The 22,646-nt window shown below is 54.4% G+C and overlaps 1 protein-coding gene across 3 annotated transcripts in view; it reads left to right on the forward strand.

The window, feature by feature from the left end:
• DPP6 (dipeptidyl peptidase like 6) overlaps positions 1–22,646 on the forward strand; it is a gene marked incomplete at its 5' end in the record, with an annotated part of 757,264 nt that overhangs the window by 440,856 nt on the left and 293,762 nt on the right. For all 3 annotated transcript variants that reach the window (XM_081284194.1, XM_081284192.1, XM_081284193.1), the window contains one exon: positions 13,343–13,441. In XM_081284194.1, the coding sequence (XP_081140320.1) occupies positions 13,343–13,441 (99 nt within the window). The remainder of the gene's footprint in view (positions 1–13,342; positions 13,442–22,646) is intronic.

Consider the following 22,646-nt stretch of genomic DNA (forward strand, 5'->3'; position numbering starts at 1 on the left):
GCTTTATAACCTCCCTGGCATTTAATGTTTGGGGATTCCTGAACCAAGGTGGCAGCAGTGTGGTGGCACACTAGACCACAGCCAGCCACAGCCAGGAGGTATGCACAGGGAGAACCGTGGGCCGTGGGAAGTCATGCTGACAGCAGAGGTCAGGGTCAGGCCAAGGACAGCTGATCCGAATAGGAAATGTGGTAGGTAGTCTTTGGGTGGGAACGTACAGATTGTTTTGTGGAATTAAAATGGCATTGCTGTTTGAGGTGGGTGTAATGTCTGACCACACTGCTCAACCTCAGCTTATCTTTTTAAAATTCTGGAAAACAATATTTTAAAGCATTTTATTAGTAATATACATAAAAGGATACACATTATATATGACATACAAATAGAACATTTGCATGCCATATATGTGGGTATTTGTGAGTATTCTCTCTCTCCGTGCACAGGGAGAGGGGTGGAATGCAGCCAGAATGCAGCCAGCAGCCCAGACGGCCCCTGGTGCCTCCCTCATGAGGGACCCCTTCCCGGGGAACCTCATGTCTAACATCTTGGAATTGTTTCTCAAGTTTTAGACTTTTTACATTTGCATCATAAACTTAATCATAGAAGGTGCATGCTTTGTGCCTGGTCCTTTGACCCCTGTGTGAGTGAGAGTCATTGACAGGTGCCCAGCTTCTGCCTGGAGTCGGGTTATCTCATCCCAAAGCCCCACACGCTGCCCATGAAAACCGCCAACCGTTCAGTGATGGAAGAGCCGTGTGTGCGCTCTAACAAGTCATGTGCTCCCCATTACTGCCGGAATCCTGGAGAACCAGGCACTTGCCCCTCACCTTCTAGGCCCTTCTCCCTCTTCTCCCTGAACACCCCCCACCCCCACCATCCAATCCTGTCGCATTTCCTCCGTCCCCAACACTGGCCCAGGCGTCTTATCAGAGGAAGCCCAGGTGACTTGCGTGGGCCCCTGGTGCTGGGCATTAGCACAGGGACGACAGTTCCTTGGTGCTGTCACACCCATCTGCCGGCAGAGTAATAGGTGGAACAGAGGTCTGCTTTGCTGTGGCAGCTGCTGCGGCTAATGCTGTTTCTGCCCAGGGTTCCTTGTTAGTGCTAATTGAGACTGACACTGCAGGTGTCAGTCAGCTCTTCCCCTCTGTGACAAGCACCTGAGAAAAACAGCTTAGAGGAGGAAAGATCTACTTTGGCTTGTAGCTTCAGAGGTTCAGACCCTGGCTGACCGGTTCCCTTGCTCTGGTCCTGACGTGGGGCGGAGCACCGTGGTGGAAGGGGGTGTGGAAGAAATCTGCTCAGCTCCTGGAGCCAGGAAGCAGAGAGAGAAGGACCTGGGGACACTAACTGCCCCTCCAGGGCACGCCCCAGTGACCTACTACTCCTATGGCTCCACCTCCCAGTCCTCCCTTTAGCTACTAGTGGATTACCCACTGCCAAGGTCAGAGCCCCCATGATCCAAGCACTTCCCAAAGCCCCACCTCTGAACATGCTGCACTGGGGACTCCCTTCAACACGGGAGTCCTGGGGGATGCTTCTTATCTAGACCATAGCAGCAGGTGACAGTTGTGATAGTCCAGGGTACAAGAGAGACTGGTAAGAACAGGGGCATTCCTGGTGGGCTTCATGGAAAATGAGCAATTAAAGGTGCTAAAAGGTCCACTGGAGGTAGAAGGAACTCCAAGAGGAAGGGCCACCCTGGGCCATCGTAAGTGGTCACTGAAGGAACACGCCTGGGCTGGAGGGTGAGGAAGTCATGGGGAGGGTCAGGAGTCCAGGGGCGGGGAGGCCACTGGCAGATGGGGAGAGTCTGGGATAGCAGGCTCTGGATTTCAGGCTGGTCTCTAATTGTTCCACGGTCTATGCCAAGTTCTGCAGGAGAACCATTTCCGGAATCTAATGAAAACATTATTTTATCCCTGGGGGAGAGAGAAAGGGCACCCGAGAGCAGACAAACACTGGCTGAGTTTCACAAAGTTCCCAGACTGGTCAGCCCGGCCATGGGCCATCTTGGCATCTGCTTGAGCACTCAGCCCAAGCCCAGATGACCTCAGTGAAGATACATGTGTCTGCAAGTACCAGGCAGCTGCACACATTGTTAGATCCTAGGTGTCTGCAGTGTGGCCCAGAATAGGTCCCAGGGTGATGCTGTGGCTCAGGACACCCAGGCTAGGTTGTCTCCACCCTTCGCTGGTGCCCCTTGGCCCTGAGAGGCTGCAGCAGCCTCATTAGCACATGCTCACATGGGCAGGAGGGCGGGGAACTTCTCTCTCCACCGTGGAGGAATCAGTTCTCCAGGAGAAGCCAGGAGGCAGCTTATTTGCGGTGGCACTGTTGCCTGGAGACGTGGCTGGAGGGTGCTGGGAAAGAGGCATCTCACAGGCCTCGTCCCCCCCTGGGAAGAGGGCAGCCAGGAGAGGGCTCTTGAGGAGGCAGCCGGTGTCTGCCACAAAGAAGACCCTTGACTTACGGATTCCTCAGGATGCAATCTGCATTCTGGTATCTTGGACAGCGAGTTTGAATCATCTGACATTGAAACAATCTGGGAAGAGGGCATCTGACAGCATCTCGTGGAGGGAGGATGAGTTCCCCCCGCAGCTGACCTTCCAGGGAGCTGCAGGCGTCCGAGTACGGAGACGCGGGCCCCGAGAGCGTCTTCACATCTCTCTTCTGACTTTCCATCATCAATTCCAGAGGAGTGTTAGGTGTGCCTTGCTTATTTATTGACTCCTACGCTAAAGGGCCATTTTTCTAAAGGATGGCCATCGATGCTCATCATTCATGCTCGCGGGAAGACCGTGAGCCCAGGCGAGTGACTGCGTGTTTACCCACGAGGGGCACTTTCCAGGCCCGGCTGCACAGGTGGTCTCCACGGAAAAGGGCAGATGTCACCTTGGCACCCTGGCCTCCGGGGCGTTCATTGCTGGGTTTAGAGGAGAGCCTCTTGGCAAGTTCCAGATGAGTTTTGAGAATGTTCAGGGCCACGTGCTCCAAGGGCCTGGCTGAGGCGCTGATTGCTCTTTAGGGACCTTCATTCGGGCCAGCCAGGTCCAAAGGCAGCGGTTGAGGAGTGTGAGTTGCCAGCTCAGAGTCGGGGACACAGATACCCATCACATCAGAAAATCAGAGAACAGGGGAGAAGTGGCCCAGAGTGAAGCCAGCGGCGAGGCCTCCGGGGCGACCAGGCTGAAGTGGCCGGCCTTCTCCTGGAGCCGAGGGCCTGCACCTTCCCACAGGGCTGTGTCAAGTTCCCCAAATCCGGTTGCCTTCAGAATGAACTCTGTGTTCGCAAGCAAGGTCCTGCAATCCCCGAAGCCTAGGTTCCGGGGGGCGCACAGACCCCCAGTGTGTTCCGTCTCTTGTGTTTCTCTTATGCATACACTTCCTGCCTGTTTTCTTTAAATTCAGTGACTGTCGCTTCTGCAAGGGACGACTCCCAAAGCTGTTAGTGGGCAGTGGGAGAGAGGCCACCAGGGATGGGGGTGTTAACCCACCACATGCCAAAAAGATGTCACGTGCAAATCCCTGGAAGCTGAGTGCTGGGTACCATGGCAAAGGGTGGAGGGTCTGGTGTGGCCACGTCATCCATCTCGAGATGGGGATCATTCTGCATTATCCACTGGGCACCAAGGGCCATGAGAGAAGGGGACTCCACATAGACTGAGAGGAAATGACCCTGGGCCCAGTGGGCCAGCCAAGGAACACCGACAGCCACCAGGAGCTGGAAGGCACGGGCTTCCCAAGCACCTTGGTGGGCAGCCCAGCTGGCTGATTTGGACCCCGTGGGACTGATTTCCGACTCCTGCCTCAGGGGCGCTGTGGAGCTTTGTTGCAGCCAGGACAGGACACTGATGGACACAGGGCCAACAGATGGCTTTGCCCACCCGTCAGCTCCCTGCCTTGCAGGCTGTCCAGGTTGTGGGATGGAGATGGAACCAGAAGGAGGAGTGCAGGCTCCGGTCCCTGCCCTGCTGCCTTGTCCTCTCCCCTCCTCCAACGGTCCACAGCGGAAACCATGCTCCTGGTGCTACCGGACAAGACTTGGTTCTGTATCATCTTGCCATGAAGGAGGGAATGGAAGTTGAGTTGACCGTTGATGAGCTTTAAAATCGGGAGGAACACAGCTCACTCAGCACGCCTCATTTTTATTACTCTTTCCTTCTGTGCATTCGGCAGACCTGAGCTCCCCTGACCGTCTGTACTAAATCAACAGGCACTAGCACATTAAGGAGAGGTCAACCCACAGAGCCAACAAAATCTGAATGGAATGTACACATGTGTAGGACAGATGAAGTAAGCCACCTCTTAGACTGCGTGTGTCTGGGATTCGCTGCATGGTGCAGGCGTTGGGGGTCCTTTGAATCTATCTGGGCACTGCAGAATTGGCCACCTGCCCCTTCTCTACCCAAGGGCACTGCACCGTCTGCTCATGCTGCAAACAGTACAATCACAGGGAAGGTGACCTTGGCGGACCTCAGCCTTGACGCATCATGAAAACGTGTGCTGACTCAGGATCCGAACCTGGGTCTGAGGATCTGCTCACGACTCAAACATGGATTTATGTATTTTTATTGTATAAATCATAAATGTAAATAGTAAAAATTAAACAGTACAAAACGACATTGGACTGACCGACGAACATCAAAACAGTGGTGACCCTTTTCTCTGCCTGTTCTATGACCAGTCCTTGGGTTTCATCGCTTCCGTTTTCCCTTTGAACAAGTATTTATTATTCAAGTGCTTCTTCCTATTAAGTCTGCATGTCCGTGTCCACAGACCACCAACGGAAGGCCAGACATGAATCCCCATCTGATCCCCTTTTCTTTCTTTTACCCCAAGTTATAAAACCTGTGAAGTGAGTTGAAGTCCTCCATATATGTATTTCCTGACAGTATGTGAGCATGTGTTTATGCAGACTCCCCGGGTAATGACCTCACGTCCTTGTGGCCACTCTGGGAAGCCCCAGGCTGGGAGACCCCTGCCCACCCCACCGCCACCTCCTCAGCTGAGGGGCAGTTTGCCACCTCTCTTCTCACTCTAATAAGATCCCCTGGCAAACAATAGAAAGTCCGTTTCTTAAATGGAAACCGTTGTTGACACTCACAATGGTGTACTTAAATATCTCTGTGTAGAGGACAGTCTTTCACTGCGGCCCAGACCCCCAGGAATCCCACCTATTACACATCAACTCCAGGTCCAGAAGGTCATTGGCTCCGAGGTCCCAGAGCTCCTCGGGTCCTCTGAGAGTGTGGGTGAGGCTTTGGGAAAGCCCCATCCTGGGCAGGAGACATCCTGGGGGATCTGTGAAGTGAAACACTAAGGGTCCTCTCCTAAGACACAGCAATGGGATGGGCAGGTGACCACCGCAGACGTTCCTGCTCAGTGGGAAACGGAAGGAAGATGAGTGTCTCCAGTTCCCAGAGTCTCTAAAGGCACTGGGGACGCTCTGAGGCTGCCCAGCTGCGGTCATGTCCCGGGGCTCGTGGGCCGCCCTGGGGCTCGTCCTCTTCTTCAGGGAGGGAGCCTGGTGGTAGCAGGCAGTGTGGTCAGCCTGGCTCTGCCCGGTGCGCGGGGTCCAACAGATTCTGTTTCACCATCTCTCTCCCCTCAGTCCAGCATGACAAATCCTCAGGCAGCTGTGGGTCTCCTGTGTGTGTCACGGGTGCCTTTCTTTGACAAAGGCTCCTCTGCGGGGCCTATAGAAATGCCTGGGGTGGGGGGGACACGTGAGTCACACGCTGTGGCTTCCAGAGCCTTTGTGTGGCCGAGCGCTGGCCCACAGTCTTCCAGGGCCCTTAGCCACAGGCTGCTCCGTCACAGCCCCTACTTCTGCCCTCTGCACAGGGAAGATTTTAATTGCCATATGTTTGCAAGCTGGGCAGCCTGAGGCGTTCCTCCAAAGAACACGGACCAGGAGCCTGCGAGCGGCCAGCAGGGAGGCCGTGGCGGCACCCAGCTGGTCCTGAAGTGCCGAGGTGCTCCACATGCGGCCTGCTGCAGCCACGTGACCATGGTACTGGCCAGCCTTCAGCTACAGGGATGTCCACAACAGCCAGAGAGGGAGACGGAGGAGAGGTGCAGCGGTGGGAAGACACAGCTCACGGCTCCCTCTGGGGCAGGGAAGGCGTGATGAACCGAGATCATGGTCATGTCTTCATGACTCTGACGGTTCCAAAATAATGGAGTTGTGCACATCAAGAGTGTGAATTTTAGGGCACATGAGCTTTATCTTTAAAAATAGGTAGTAAACCCGTCAACCTGTGTGCGTGTTGTGCGAAGTCACAGGTGGCCAGTGGCTGTAACTTGTTAAAGGAAGAGATTTGTTTCCTATTGCTAAAGGAATGGAGTTACAGACACGCAGAGGAATGGCTACCTTCCCTGTAGCTGAAGATTTAAAAAAAAATTAGATGTTAGAATATTAAAAAAAAAAAAACGTACAGGGTATGTGGATTAAAACTGATAACTCAATTTCCAGCATTTCAATAAAAGTGAAATGTGTCTAATTTTAATATCGTGCTACTAGTTCTTTATATGCTTTTAAGGACCTGTGGACTTATAAGAAAAAGCTTTTAATATGAAACAACATCTGGGACTTTTCATGCACATATGCTTTAGCTATACCATAAGTACTATACTTCAGTAACACAAAGACTTTACTATTTAAAAAAGCAAGACTAAAAGCAAAGGTATAGATTGTAGAAACAAATGCTTTCTTCATTCATATGAAATCAACCACATCTACAATGTGCCAAACCCCTTAGAAGATGAAGTCATGATTCCTATCTTAAAAAGAAGAGGGGAAAAAATCATTCCCAGTAATGTAGACTTAAAAAAAAAAAAGAGGGGGCTGGGGATGTGGCTCAAGCGGTAGCGCGCTCGCCTGGCATGCGTGTGGCCCGGGTTCGATCCTCAGCACCACATACCAACAAAGATGTTGTGTCCGCCGAGAACTAAAAAATAAATATTAAAAAATGCTCGCTTGCTCTCTCTCTCTCTCTCTCTCTCTCTCTCTCTCTCTCTCTCTCCCCTCTCTCACTCTCTCTTTTAAAAAAAAAAAAAAAAAAAAAAAAAAGAGGCCTGGCCAACTCTTCAAGTCAAAAATAAATATATTCCACAGAGGTGTCAATGGTGGATTTTCCTATAGCTCTTCTACTCTTGCTCATATGAGGTGGTTGCTAGTTAGCTTTCCATCGCTGTGACAAAACACTTGAGAAAAGCCAATTTAAGAGAAGAAAGGTTTCTTATGGCTGAGAGCGTGAGAGCTATCAGTCCCTAGTCACCTGACTGTTGTTTCTGGGCCTAGGAGAGGCATCATGGAGGAACAAAGTTTCATGGTAGCCAGAGGCAAAGAGAAAAAAGAGAGAGGAAAGGGACAAGATAGCACCTGTGAGGCCATGACCCCAATCACCTGCTCCCTCAACTAGCGCCCCCCACAGTTTCCACCGTCTTGCAGTCATCATCTAATTATGAACCTACCAGTGGCTTCACCCACTGATGAGGTCAGAACCCCATGATCCAGTCGCCTCCCAAGGCCCCACCTCTGGTCATGGCTGCCTGGGACCAGCCATCAATACATGAGCCTTTGTAGGATCCTAGATTCAAACCATTGCAGTGGTTTCATGTGAGTCTCATGCAGACTGTGCAATTTAGTTTCCTGCCTTCGAGGTTGGGCTGTTCAAGAGCCATTTCTCCAGAGGAATGTATTCTGATGTGTCTGGAGTCAGACTGACTGCGCAGGGAGGAGCTTTCCCTGGATACACCGCTGTCCCTGCTCAGCTCTATTTCTGGGACTTTTGTCTACATAGGAGATGCCACGGCCTCAGCTCTGCACGGGAGTCAGCGGGTGAGCAGTCTGCCACAGCTGGACAGTGGAATTCAGAATCAGTCAGAAATCCCAGGGCTCTCAGGGTGACTTGCGAGAGGTCGCCTGGTTCTGCATTTCATTGTTCTTGGCCTGTTGATAATGCAGCATGTTATAAATTTCATCTTTCATTAGGATGAAAATCTACCAAGGAAATAGAAGTAGTATCTACAACAGGTACCGACCGCACTTCTTTTACCTAAAACATAAAGGTCTAATTGGAAGGGCTGGTCCAGCGCCTAGCTGTGCCTGGCCCAGGGCTCCCAGCCGTCTGCACGCTGGCCGAGTGGACGGAGGCTCTCAGGTCTCAGGCAGCCCGTTCCTCCTCCCCCAGCCGCACCCACTTCAGGCTCATCGTTAATGAACAGGCCGCAGTGGCTGGGTTTTCTGCAAAGCAACCTCGTTGGACTCGGGAATTTAAACACTGAAAACTGGACAGCCTCTTTGGTCCCCACCTGTTCTTCTGACGTGTTTGTAAGAGAGCAAACAAATATGATCAACATTCATAGGAATGACAAACATTCAAAATAGAAAAAACGCTCGGCTCTGGGCCGAGGCACAGGGTTCTGTCTCCCCTTGAAGTCTGACCTCTCTAACCCACAGCTGTCTGTCTCTGTGGGGTTCTGTGGTCCCAGCTCTTGGCGGCTGCCACCTAGCTGCCCACACCTGGGGGAGAGCCGCCCCCAGTGCCCAGCTTGCTTCCCTGAGAGCCCTTCCTGCCTCCCCGTTCTGGTGGGCCTCTCAAGAGGTAATGAATACCTCGCACTCTGCAGACTAGAGCGTAGGGTGACAGCTGCTCCGCTTGCTCACAGAAGCAGAAGCTGGCAAGCCGTCTCTGACCTGGGGGGACCCGATCCCTTGGCAGACTTGCCAGGCGCTCCCCTGCCCTGGCGGAGGTCGGTGGCACCATGAGCAGCCAGGCTGCCTCCAGATTTGACCCATCTTAGGGGTGAAGGGGTCTATTCCTAGTTTAAAAGTGTCCAGAGAAGAAGTTCCAAAGCGTTCTCTGACGGGTTTATGTTGAAGAGCGTAGCTCTTGGACAAATATCTTAGGAACAAAGGGGAGGCTGAGCAGCTTGCCAGATGCACTGACCCTAAAGAGACTCCATCCCTGCGGGGGCCAGCGTGGCCACACAGCAGTCAGAAGAGCTGAGGGATTGTCTGCAACACAAGGAGCTAAAGGGCTGAAAGAAACCTGGCTTTTCTGTGATCCCCAAATTCCATCAGGGCGAAGCCAAACTATAAAACCTCACCACTTCCTCTATCTCCAGCTAGCTGCTGACTTCCTGTTCAAGTGGAGGCTTGAACATGCGTGTCTTCTGGGTTTTGGCTTCAAATATGTAGAAGTGGTGGGAAAATAAACAAGAAACACATTGTGGATTTCACAGCAAGAGCAGGGTCTTCTCCTGCCTGGTGTGGGAAGAGCAAGGAGAGACCTGCCCAGGAAGCCAGGCCGAACCCCTGGCCCCTCCGGGCACATAGGCCAAAGTCGGGCTCAACAGGAAGGCTGCCATGCTGGTGTCCAGGAGAGGCCAGAGGCTGATCAAGGGACCCTCCCCTAAAACCTGGGCACAGGGCTCTGGCCCAAATAGCCACATGAGACCTGGTTGAGAGCCACTATCCAGACAGCGTTGCCAGACTGCCCAATGCCATCTCAAGCACATAGCTGAGAGTCTCTCACGACCAGGACACTGTGACAAGCTAGGGACCAAGTCCCCACAGAACGCCTGTCCTGATGCAGGAGAACAGTTCATGAAAACTGAGGTCCAGAGAACTTCAATCAATAGGGAAAACAGAAAATGGCATCTCAGGTTTTTAAAAGAATTATTGATGTGATTAAGGAGATTGAAACTATAAAATAATTAGAGCAGAGGATCTTGAGAAGAGCTAATTAGGAAATTTAGAAATGTAAGTATTTAAAAACCCAGCCACTGGGTGAGAAGGGTCCAGGCAGGCAGGAGGAGAGGTGGGCACCTGGGAGACTGACCCGGAGGGGCCTGCAGAGAACCAGGAGAGATGTCAAGGTCAGCTCCTGCAGGCCAGCTGGGACTCGGGAAGGCAGGGCCAGGAGGACGGAGCAGCTGCGAGGGATGAGGTCATTGTTGGGAACGTTTCTGACGGGCAGGTGGCCATGCTTGGGCCCAGAATGGCCATAATTAACCTATAACCAGGACTGGAAGGCAAAGTGCAGCAGCCACCTTTTCGGACGGAAGCTCAGGACAGCTCAGGTGTGAGAGGCTACCCTTCCTCCCAGCTCTCCTGCCCAGGGCCCTGGGTGCAGCAGGCCCAGGACTTGGTGAGCAACTGCAGCCCCGGCCCCCTCCCCCGCCGTCCTCCCGGATGTCCTCTTATCTCCTTTATCTCGCCATTTGGTTCTTTTCTTTAGGAGGCCTCCCCAGAACCCCTCCCACTTTCTCCATCCCTGGTCCCCTAAGCCGTCAGCCCAGTGGCTCTCCCTGCCCCGAGCTCCATCTCTGCTAGGTCCTGGGCTTCCCTGGACTTTGGTTGCCAGGGCTCCTGAGCGGGTGCAGCAGACGTGGGGTCTCTCCACTGGGGGTCTTCAGGGTCACGTGGTCTGTGGAACGTGCATCACTAGTACCTGCCGTCCCTCGAGGCCTGGGGGGCTGTGTGGACTGAAGCCAGGGTTTAGCTGGTAGTGGAATGTGGGCATGAGCCACCCGGGGGCCCGCAGGGAGCGCCTTCAAGAGGCGGAGCTAATTGCTGACAAAGTTTCTGTCCTAAATGGAGTAATTTTTAAAAAAAATATTCCTTTTTTTTTAGCTTTCGGTGGACACAATCTTTATTTTATTTTTATGTGCTGTGAGGATGGAGCCCAGTGCCTCTCACATGCGAGGCGAGCGCTCTACCTCTGAGCCCCGGCCCCAGCCCCCTAAATGGAGCACTCTGAAGAGCACAAACCACAGCGCCTTCGCCGCAGTCTGCCCCTGCAATGCTCAGTACATTCTCAAAGTAGCTTTAGAAACCAAGAAAGACTTTTAAACACATCTATGAAAAAAGAGATTCAGCAAGTGGATAAATTCCCCTCCACCTCTCATTCCCACGGTGGGTCTTCGGGAGCCTCACACTGTGTCTTATTCTGCGTGTGAAGACCTCGGCCTGGAGAGCTACAGTCTTCCTGGGGGCGTGACGTTCAGGTGTTAGTGGTTGTCTGTCTTGTGGCCACATGTGTGGTCTGGAAGTGTCCACAGCTCTTAGTCGCCAGGTCACAGCATAGGAGCTCAGACCCCGGGATCCTTAATGTGCTCAGGTCTAACCGTCTTCCCTGAGCAGAGCTCCTGGTTCAGCCGAGCCCTCCCAGGGCCGTTTCAGTGGCACAGGGAAAGCGCTGGGCTGGCTTCCACGTCGTGTGCAGCACCTGGACACCCCCACAGGTGCTCCTGTCCCAGTGAGGCCCCCTTGAATCACACCACTCTGCACCTTTCAAAAGACTTTTGTATCCAAGGAGCCTATTTGACAGTCAAGAAATCAACCAAAACATAAAGGGAAACATGGCTTTTCAGATAACTTCAATAAACCGTAACATCCAGAGGCCAAATGAAAGCAATGGGAGGCGATGAAACAGTCTCAGAAACTTGGGGGATTTGCTGAGCAGACGCGGATTCTGACTCATTACACGATTCCCACAGAACTCCCTGCTAGACCCCCGGCCCCCACGGCCTTGAAACCCGAGATTAAAGCAGGCAAAGTGTAGTGCCGAGGACCAGCACCCTGGCAGCCCATGACGCGGAGGATCACAGACGGACCAGGAGCGGACGTCACAGGCAGGGACGCAGTGACCTGAGCCCCTGACGGTCCCACCCCATGGCAGCACTGCAGAGCCGAGGGCACGGGGACCAGGTCTTGAGGAAAGTGCAGTGACGTTCAGTGTCTTCTATTAAGAAGGCCAGGGCCACAGAAGCTCTCTAGAGGACAACGTCGATCAGAAACGGTCTCACTGAAGGAGTCCCTGGTCAGCAGGCTGTGGGTCAGCTCCTCTCCAGACAGGGGACAGTGCAGATAGCCAACTCCCAGCCTGCCCTGCTCATCTGGATTCCTGTGCCTGGGGGGAGGCCCTGGGGAGAGCCCGCGAAGGCAGAGGAAGAGAGCTGGTCAGGTGGACTGTCCTCCAGGTCCATCTGTTAGCTCGGGCTCCCAGATCCTGCATCTTTTCAAAGCAGATAAACGGGATTTTGTGGCTCTTCTGAGGAGGAGCTAAATCCCAGAAACTTCACCCTCTGGAGGTGGGGAAGGGCTACCAGGTCTTCCGAGCCCCGGCAGCCGGTGCCGTTAGCTGAGGATCCCTCTTGGGCAGGTATTAGAGTAGTTCGTTCACAGCTTATCCAGGGGCCGCCTGAGCATGGGAGTCGAGATGGGGCAGGGCAGGGTCTGGGAGTTGGCACACAGGGATCTGGACGGCTATCCTTCTGGACAGGAGGAACCCCGACCCAGAGACACCAGGGACTAGGAAGCTCACAGGGAGTAAATACCCAAGGAGCATCTGTGTGCCTCCATGTTCTCAGATGCCACAGTCTGGCTGGGCACAAATAACCGGGGTCACGAGCCACTTGTAGGTTCAAACAGGAACTACTTTATTGCCTGAACCCAATGGGAACTCCACCGGAACTCAACCGAAACTCTGCGAGAACCAACGGGAACTCAACGGGAACTAAACGGGAACTCCGCAAGAACTCAAAGAGAACTCAAAAGTAGCGGGCACCCAAGGTAGCAGGAGCCGCCTTATTTCGGGACAGCCGAGGTTTATATACACAACTGAATACACAGCTTGTTTCAATTTAGCATCATCCAGTTACAGCAATCAGTCATTATCTTAATGATTATACACAGCTTAACTTAATCATCATCATCTTAATGGCTCGCTGGCGCTACTTCTCAACCACTCCTTCTGGCAAAATGCTAGGCGCCATCTTGACTTGGTTGTGGCTCTCAACACTCAGAAATCACCATGCCGCCTGTGGTTAATGGTGTTAGTGAGTGTTTGCCGCACAGGCACCTGCACCTGGCCGAGGGCTCCATTCTGACATCTGTGCCTCCCCCTTGCTCAGCCTTGACACAGTCATTTACTCTACCCCCAAATATGGTCATTTATGTATTCAAGTAGGAGTGAGCAGGGGACTGTTCTGATTCATGATGCCTTACTGCACTTTTGTTTTGTTCTGGGTTTTAGTTGTAAATGGACACAATGCCTTTATTTTATTTTTTTTATGTGGTGCTGAGGATGGAACCCAGTGCCCTCCACATGCAGGGCGAGTGCTCTCCCACTGGGCTACAGCCCAGCCCCTTCACCATAGTTTTTGATCATTTAATTAACAACAAAAAACAAGGCCGGCTGTCATTCACCTTCATTTATAGAAACTGTGTTTCACCGTAGATGCTATTTCCGAATGGCGATCAGGATGTGTTATGGTCCATTTTTATTGATTAGAAAGCAGGTTTGACCCTCTGCCTCCTCTTTTCTAGCGGAAGACAACAGTCTGTCTCAGAAGAAGAAGGTCACTGTGGAAGATCTCTTCAGTGAAGATCTCAAACTCCACGACCCCGAGGCCAAGTGGATCAGTGGTGAGTCTCGCGTCCCTCCCTGCCCCGTCCTCCCCCAGTGTCGGGCTCAGGCTGCAGGTCCTGTCCACAGGCAGGGCTTTCCTGTGACAGCAGTGGCATCTGAGAACGGTGCATCTGGAAGGTGGGCTCCTCACGCTGTACCTCCGCCTGTGCTTCATGAGAAACGGCTGCGAGGACCTCCCTCCCCTCTCAAAGAGCCAGTGTTCCTCAGGCCCAGATGTACCGCGTTGGTAGGAAACAGGGCCCCGGAGAGCAGCTGAGCTGCCCCCGTGTGGTCCTGACTCTCTGCGGCTCCTGCTCTCCCTTCTCTGAGCAGAGGAACCGGAGAAAGGTGCAGGGAGCCTGGTGTGCAGGTGGGATCCATCTGTTTTCCCCTTGAGGTTTAAACCGGATCAAATCTAGGTTTCTTGTTTGAGGGATTTGTTTTTTCAATAGCAAAACAAAGAATTAGGGATGGAAAGCAACATGTTCATCTTTGGCTGGAATCGGACATGACCTTTCTCCCCTATCTGGGCCTGAAACCGGGCGATTGCATCCATGGGAGCCAGATGTCGATGCCTGTTCACCCTCCCGGCTGCGCCTCACCTGTTATCTCCAGGGCTGTTGTTAGCATTCGGTGGAGTTGACCCGTGAGAGTTAACCCTCGGGTTGGCACAGCTTCCCAAGGTAGTGTTCAATGCCTAGTCTACTTCCTTACTTTCAGAATGAATAAGGTCCAGAGAGGGCAAGTCGCTAGTCCAAGGTCACGCAGTGGGTTAGCAGTGCATCTGTGGTTAGAAGTCCACCTCCTGGACTGGCAGTTTTGCTCTCTTTCCCTGTACTCTCTGGGAGAGTGACTCGTGTGCTTGTGTGTTGTGCTGTCAAAGTGCCTCTAAAACGTTCCTCATGCCCCCAGACTCTGAAAGTTAGTTAGTGAAGCCTCTTGGCCTCAGCCTCCCACGTAGTTATTGCTCCTCTTTTGTCCTCTAGGACGACTCAGTGTCCATTCTGACCCTTGGATGAGCTAATTTAGCTTGAAAGAACAGGTGGCTCTTGGAAGGAATGTATTCTACAAAACCAGGAGAAATGAGAGCCAAGGGTCGTGAATGTGGGTGAGCACCCAGAGAGCCCAATGGGGCGAGCAAAGGGGTCCGTGGTGAGGAGCCCTGGCTTGGCGCCCACTGTATGCTGTGTTGCCGGCAGCACAGGCACCTGGAGCATCTGGGGCAGGCCCTGGGCCAGGTCTTGGGAATGAAATGTGGTCACTGTCCTGAAGGAGCCAGAAGTCGCGTTCTGGAGCAGCCGTGTGATCTCACGTGCAGGAGGCAGGAGAGCGAGATCCCATTCTTCCTGAGAAGGCCTTTCAGGGACAGCGTGAGCTGAAGAGTGGTCAGCCTGGCTGGAGAAGCTGAGAGCAGACCCCGGTAAAGCCAAAGTCTGGAAAGCTGGCCCCCGTGACGAGGAGGCCCAGGGGGGCTGAGAGACGACGCCCAGGGCTAAGAGAACAACGAAACCAAAGTGGGCGGCGAAGCAGACTGGGGGAAACCAGGGCCAGAAATGAGGCCGACAGCCAGGCCCCAGGGTCAGGCGGCTGCAGGAGGCCGGGCAGATCCACAGGGGCCCATGCAACCCAGCTCTGTATTTTTTATTGGAATCACATGGTTTCAGACTTGGCCTAAATCAACCCTCTATATGAAAAACAAAACAAAACCCAGCACAAAACCCACAGGCAGAGGTGTGGAGGCCCAGGACAGAGGCGTGCCCTCCCGGGTGGGCACCGTTAACCGTACAAGAGGCTTGTGTTTCATGAGTGAGTGATGGACCTGGCCCAGAGGTGCCCTGGCTCTGGAGGGAGCCAGCAGAATTCCCTTCTACCTCCAGAGTTGGGGGTTAATAGCAGCAATAGTCCGAGCCCACGTGCCCGCAGAGTGCCCAGCCTGCCTGTCTGGGCAGGTCAGACCCGGGACACAGCCCCCGAACTTCCCCGTGGAGAACCTGCCATGTCCGGGGCTTCCTCAGGATGGCTCTTCCTTTTTAAAGTACACAGTGCGGTGAAGTTTGCTATGAAGGAACCAGAGGCCTGGCCTTTCCAAAGAGTAACCCCTTTGGAAAGTATCCGAGATAAATGGGTCTCCTTTCCCCACTCCCCGATTTTTCTTTCACTCATCCCTCCTCCTGAGCATTCCATCTCTTCCTCCTTGCCGAGCGCAGTGGTTTAAGGTAAATGAAGTAACCCTCTTCCCCATCGTCATTGTCACCATCATCCGTACCATCTGCTGTGGGCCGTGCCCCACCTCTAGGCTAAGCCCTTTTTGTACACAAGGTCATTTAGTTCTCACTACTACCCTTATCCCATTGTACAGGAAGTGGAGGCTGCAGTGCTTCCAGAACTTGGTCAACGTCACACAGTTGGAAAGTCACAGAATCGGACTTGAACCCAGTCTCAGTCTGTGAACTATGTACATTGGTGGAATTGGGCCTCCCTTCCCCAGCCAGTTCCTTTTGCCGCCCCACTAGCTACCTCATGTGAGAACCAAGATTAAGGGTGTGAGCATCCCAGAATATCGCCACCCAGTACCTCCTTTTTACTCTCCGTGCCCCTCTGATGCCCACACCAGCAGCAAATCCCAAGTGGCCAAGGAAACCCAGCAATCATTGCAGAGAGGACGATGTCTTCAGTGTGTGTCCACCACCACCTTGAACAGGGGCAGCCTGGGTTTCGTCTTGGGGTTACTGGTCCAGACACACTTTGTTCACCAGGGGCCCCTGTGTTGGGCTGAGTTAAGAGCCCCTCCCTCATCTTAATATGATGGGCTCATTTGTTAAATCTGCATCTTCTGAAATTGATTGGCACAGCAAGCCTTTAAATTCTTTAACGACCTGAAACCCTGTAGACTCCCCTCACGCGGTGGCCACAGCCCTGGGGCCTACAGAGAAGGCCTCTGGAGATCCGAACACTGCCAGCACTCCCTGTCCCCCTCTCAGCCTCCTCCCAGCTGAACCTACCAGAAAAGAGCTCGGGAACCCCCAGCCCACCCCTCCATCTCTCCCTCCTGCCACCTGCCCAGCCGCAGCCATGGGTGGCCTGCCCCCACCTGCTGCATCTGGGGAACCCCAGGTGAACTGGCTTCACTTTCTCCCCAGAATTCCTAAACGTTTCTATTATTATTTTTTGCTCTGTATTAGATTATTTCCTCCAGTGCTGGCAATTGAACCCAGGGGGGCTCTACTACTAACCTACATCCCCAGCCCTTTTATTTGTTTATTTTTTGAGATAGGGTCTCATTAAGTTGATGAGGCTGGCCTTGAACTTGTGAGCCTCCTGCCTCAGCCTCCCAAGTTGCTAGGATTACAGGCACCACCTAGATTATGGTGATTTGAAAGAAGCATGCTCCCATTTCTCTTACCTTAAACACACACCCCAGCTGAGTGCGGTTCCCACCAGGCTCTGCCTGCCCCCTCTGCTCCCTTTGGCAGCTTGAAGCGGTTGCCTGTCCTGGCCTCCCCACTCATCTCCTCTTCCCTTTAAGCCACTCCAGTCAGGCCTCCCTGAAACCCCCCTCACTGGAATCCTGGCTATCCCCCAGGTGGCCGGGTTCAGTGGTCATTTCTCAGACCTCCTAGTTGAGCACCAGCAGCACTGGAGGAAACGATTCCCCTGTCCCCTTCACAACCGTTCTCTGGTGGCTTGAGGCCTCGCATCCCAGGTTCTGTCTCTGAGTCCTGGTGGACCCTCGCAGGCCCTGCGGCTGGCTCCCCTTGTCCTGCTCTGCTCATGTTGGTGGCCTGGGCCTCGGGCTCCGTCGTCCCCCCTTCTGTCCGCCCTCTGGCTCTCAGTCTCCTGGTCTTGGACGGGCTCCCATTCTGACGTCTAACTGGGCGTCTGCAGACCAGGCCGCCCTCCCCAGCTTCCCGACTGTCCCACAGACATCACAGCTCAACCTTTCTATCTCCGAATCCGAGTCTCAGCTTTCCCTCAGCAAGAAACTCAGAAGAACTGCCCTGCCCACAGCCCCCTGTGTCTGCCAATAGGAAAACCCCCTGTTTTCATCATTAACGTCCATAACCTGACTACTTATACGGCAGAGATCGCTTATTAACCCTGTCACGGGCCACAATAGGGAGAAAGCTGTTCCTAGAAAGAGGGAAAGAGCTTTCCTTTCTCTTTCCGCCCTGAGCCACAGCACCAATCTCCTTCGCGTTAATAGGACCCGTGACTTGCTTAGGTAGCTGCCGCAGCCACCTAGGGAGGCCTCTGGGTGACACCCCAGCAAAGTCTTCTGCTTCTGCCGTTAGGAAGGCAGGCTGGGCCCAACCTTGGAGAACCTGATAAGCCCCACGCCCTGGGCTCCCAGCGGGCTGGACCACCTGCATCCTTCAGGAGACTGCCCCTCCTCTCCCTCAGTATCTCTGGGCTGCCTGGCGGACACACGCTGATTAGCTCGCCTCCAGCCCCAGGCAGGGCCCAGCCTCAGGGCCCCTCCCGGCCCACCTCCTCCCTGCAGCCTGTTCAACTGGAGTCCCAACGCGCTGGGAGCCCTGTGCTGGCCCAGACCTGGCGCTGGGAGCCCTGTGTTGGCCCAGACCTGGCGCTGGGAGCCCTGTGTTGGCCCAGACCCGCCGTCTGTGTGTCACCTCATTTCTCATCAGCCCCCACTTGTTAGCACAGAGCCATCCGAGTCTCAGGATGCAGGACTGGAGAGACTGTAAAATTGGAGAAAATTGCTTCCTTTGAATGTAGGGAAATATCAGCTGGCTGGTTGATACTGGAAAGTGTATGTTTTAGAAGATAAAATTGGAGTTAGTGCACAGGGTTCAAACCAACTTGATTTGCTTTATTCTCTTTTGTTATTTTGAAAAAACAGTATTTTTTTAAACAAAACTGTGGGGCTCAGTAAAGGGGGAATTTGAGTTTAAAATGTTTGGGTTTTTCTACTGCTATTTTGGAGGCCGCAGTTTTTTATTGGTGCATTGAGCCTTCAAGGGTAAAGTGAAGATGTTTCCCTAGAGGCCATCTGGTGCTGTGGTGACCGCGGGTGGTGTGCAGAAAGGGCGGGTTCCACAGGAATAAGTGGCCCTCATGGCTCCTGAGCAGATGGAGATGGTAGGAGGGATCACCTAAGTCACTGTGCAGAATGCACATTGTTCTGCCTTGGCGAAGCCCTTGAGAGAGAAACCGGAGAAGTTATAGTCTTGTCTGTGCACACTGCCAATCCCTGCTGTCTCTCCTGTTGCCGTCTTCCAGACCCCACGTCTCCTTGGGGGGGGGGGGGACCGTCCCCAGTCTGGCATCAGGAGGCCGATCTCCCCCGCCTGTTGGAGTGCAGCAGAAGCTGCCCACCTTGGCCCCCGAGCTCAGGCTGGTCCCCTGCCTTCCTGGCTCATCCTGAGCACCTCCACAGAGCCCAAGCTGCCTTCTGCTTAACCTCCTTCCGGGGTTTCCTACTGGAGTCTCCATAGTACCAACAGGAAATATGCAAAAATAGTGGCACTTGGTGGCCCCAAAGCCAGTCAACAGCTGTGGTGGCAGAAATAACAAAGCTACGCCACATACCTTGGTGACGCTGTCCCAGTCTTTAGCAACACTCGGAGAGGGAGGCTTTTATATTTATTTATAAATAAGGAAGCCATTGATCCAAGAGGCTAAGTCCCATTTCCTAGGCACCAGCGCTGTAGGACTCATGTGTCTCCCTGGGTCCTGTCCCACTGTTTCCCTCAGGACCCTGACCTCTGCCTGTGTGTCCCTGGCCAGACCAGGACCCTTGGAAGCTGACTGCCTCTGTCTCCACCCTCTTTCTCTGAAAATGCCTCTATTTAACACTTCTACTCAGAAACTTGCTTATTCTTCATGGCTTGGTCCAAACTTGAACTCTGAAATTCAGTCAGGGCATCAGCCTGACCAGGACCAAGGCCACCAACCCACGGAGGAGGGAGGCATGTCCTCACTCTGGGCAGCGAGTGAGCCTCAGGCAGGGTAGTGCCAGGGCCCTTCTCCCGCCCCTGCTCCTGCCTGAGGTGTTGCAGGCTGCCACACGAGCAGGACTCCAGAGCCCCTGAGGGACGGCATGACGCTGGCCCTGCTACTGGGACTATTGCATTCATGACCCGGGGACTCGGGTCTCTGCCGGCTTAAGCCAGCCTCCCCAGCGATTTCTGTGTGCAGGGGCTGCTTCCGTCTCCGTTGAATCCAGTTCCGAGCTGGCCGACGCTGTTTTGTTATAAAACGACAGACTTGTCTTGTCTTTGCATCCATGGTGATCAGCATGAGCCCCTATGTTTGTGTGTGTGATTCGTGTTTCATTTTCTTAAGGAGGAGGATCATAGATGAGATTTCCATGTTGTTTTCCTTCTCAGGGAGGAGACAGGTATTTCCCGGGATGTTAAATGGTTGTCTCAAGAGCTCCAAGTCTCCTTAAGGATTTCCCTGTGGACCCCCATGGTACCCACCCCCATTTTTCCTACCTGAAGGGGCAGGTGGGCATGATGGGCCTGCAGGCCTGGCGTTGGGGGACACCAGGTCTTTCCTCGAGGTGAGATCCAGGCCCCGGGCAGGGGTCCCCTGCCCGCAGATGCTGGCAGGAGGGTTTCTGCCCCAGCAGCCACAGACCCATCCACAGTTAGCAGCGTTTTAGTAAAAGAGTCTGAGAACCCAGGTGAGCCCCAGCATAAGGGCCTGTTTGGCCTGAGGGAGAGACTCTGGTCCCTTCCTGGAGGGATCCTTGTGAAGCCGCCCAGGAAGCCCTGCTGACTAGAGCCTCCTGTCCTTCCACACAGCGACCCCCACACCCGCTGCTCTGTCAGTCCTCGACCAGGGAGTTCTGCTAGAGCCTGGTTAACTACCATGGGCACTCTCAAACACGGGTCCCCTCTTAATGGATAGAGAGTGGCTGGAGCGCTCCATACCTGAGCATGATCCCTGCGGCCATCACCTTCCACCTGCAGAGCACCTGCCTGGTGTCCTTGGCCTCCGCCCCCCTGACCGCAGGCTTCTTGGGGCCACCACCACATCATAGTGATTATCATCTTCCCTCCTAGGCCAGGGTGCCTGGCACGTCATGAAGTCCTAAGGGGCATTGATTGACTGGACGACTGACTCGGCCGGTGGGCAGGCGTGTCCCCAGGGAAGGTGACTCAGAGCACCTGAGCTCACGGCTGATGAGGGCCCACCAGGTTCTCCATTCGTCCAACTCTTGGCGCTCTCAGAGATTATATTGATAGATAGACGTCTGAGTTTATTCTCTTGGTTTAACTGGCGTCTTCTAATAGATGGTGAGACCTGCTCCCCATGGTGAGTTTTACCCTGGTCACTTAATGGCCGCCTACTGGACGTGATGCAGTTCTGCAGGGCACGCTCTCACCTGTGTGTGCAAAACCACCCTGAGAGGGACGTGAGGACCCGAGGTCCAACAGCCCTGAATCCTCCAGCAGGGTGTCCACCAGAAACAAACAGGACTCCACCTGCGGAGGACACTCTGCTGTTCCTCCTCTCCGCCTGTGACCCGCTTTGTCCCTCCTGCACCTACACCCCTTCTTGACACAGTTCTGTCTGGTCTCCACCTTGAGTGGACGTGGTCACATCTCTATCCTCCAGAACACTCTACACAATAATGGTGCTCAGGGCAGGCTTTGGTGAAAGGTCACAGGCTGTCAGCGCATACCCAGGGGGACGTGGCAGCGGGGGTCAGACCCCTGTCCCTCCCGCCTCCCGCTCTTCCTGCCCAGGTCTGCAGACCTGCATGGGCTCGTTCTGCTGTTGCTCTCAGGAGTCCCACTGCTCCAGCCGGTGACCAGCAGCGATGACACCAGCCCAGGGACGTGGAACACGTCCAGGTTGCTGTCACCGGTGCCGTGACTCGTGTCCACACGTCCAGGGCTTCGGGACCCTTGCCTGGTTCTGATAGCCATCGTCCTCTGCCCTCTGTGAGCTCAGCAGCTTCTGGGGAGGCCTTCCCAAGCACCAGGTGGACTGGCTGGGCCTGGTGACAGTAGCTGAAATGGCATTCGTCTTGCCGTTGGGGCAGGAGAGCACAGGACCAGAATTGCAGCCTCGGGAGTTTTCCTTTGGATGCCGAGCAGATCCTATATCATCTCCCTCCAGGTGAAACGGGGCGGGACACCAGAGCCAGCCCCAGGCAGGTGGGAGCGGCCTCCCAGAGCTCCTGCCAGGGCGCCCTCCGTCCTTTCCTGACAGTGAGCGGAAGCTCAAGGAGTTTCCCCAAACCAGCACACACCTGTGACCCTACCCTCCGTGGGCAAGGAGCCAGTGAGTGGGACACTTCCCCAGCTTCTCAGACCGTGTTCAGCGAGGGCGTCCGTCTGTACCCAAAGCAGGAGAGTGGAACAGAGGGCAGAAGGTGACGGGGACAGTCTTCCTGTTGACACGGGCATCAGGCATGACGGTGCCTAGAGTCAGAAGTGGCAAGACGCTTTCCCCAGGTCACACAGCTAGTGGTGGCAGAACTACCCTGCTGTGGTTTGGAGAAGTGTCCCCGAAGGCCCGTGTGGAGGAGCTTTGTCACCAGCCCTTGGCACGGTTGGGAGGTGCCTGAACCTTAAGGGCTGGGGCTCAGCAGGAGGGCAAGCCCTCAGTGTCCTGCTCTGCTGTGCCACACACTTCCACCCTGTCACCCCCACCCACACCCCAGAGGCCACGAGCAACTGGGCTGATTGATCATGGGCTGAAACCATGAGCCAAGGTAACCCTCTCCTCCTCAAAGTTCATCACCTCACGTGGGTGTCCCGACCCCCAGGTGGCCTCACGTGGGTGTCCCAACCCCCCGGCTGGCCTCACGTGGGTGTCCCAACCCCCCGGCTGGCCTCACGTGGGTGTCACAACCCCCCAGGTGGCCTCACGTGTGTGTCCCAACCCCCTGGCTGGCCTCACGTGTGTGTCCCAACCCCCCAGGTGGCCTCACGTGGGTGTCCCAACCCCCCAGGTGGCCTCACATGTGTGTCCCAATCCCCCAGGTGGCCTCACGTGGGTGTCCCAACCCCCCAGGTGGCCTCATGTGGGTGTCCCAATCCCCCAGGTGGCCTCACGTGTGTGTTCCAACCCCCCAGGTGGCCTCACGTGGGTGTCCCAACCCCCCGGCTGGCCTCACGTGTGTGTCACAACCCCCTGGCTGGCCTCACGTGGGTGTCCCAACCCCCCGGCTGGCCTCACGTGTGTGTCACAACCCCCTGGCTGGCCTCACGTGTGTGTTCCAACCCCCCAGGTGGCCTCACG

Source organism: Spermophilus citellus (assembly GCF_964194105.1).
Source record: "Spermophilus citellus genome assembly, chromosome: 3".
Taxonomy (NCBI): Eukaryota; Metazoa; Chordata; class Mammalia; order Rodentia; family Sciuridae; genus Spermophilus; species Spermophilus citellus.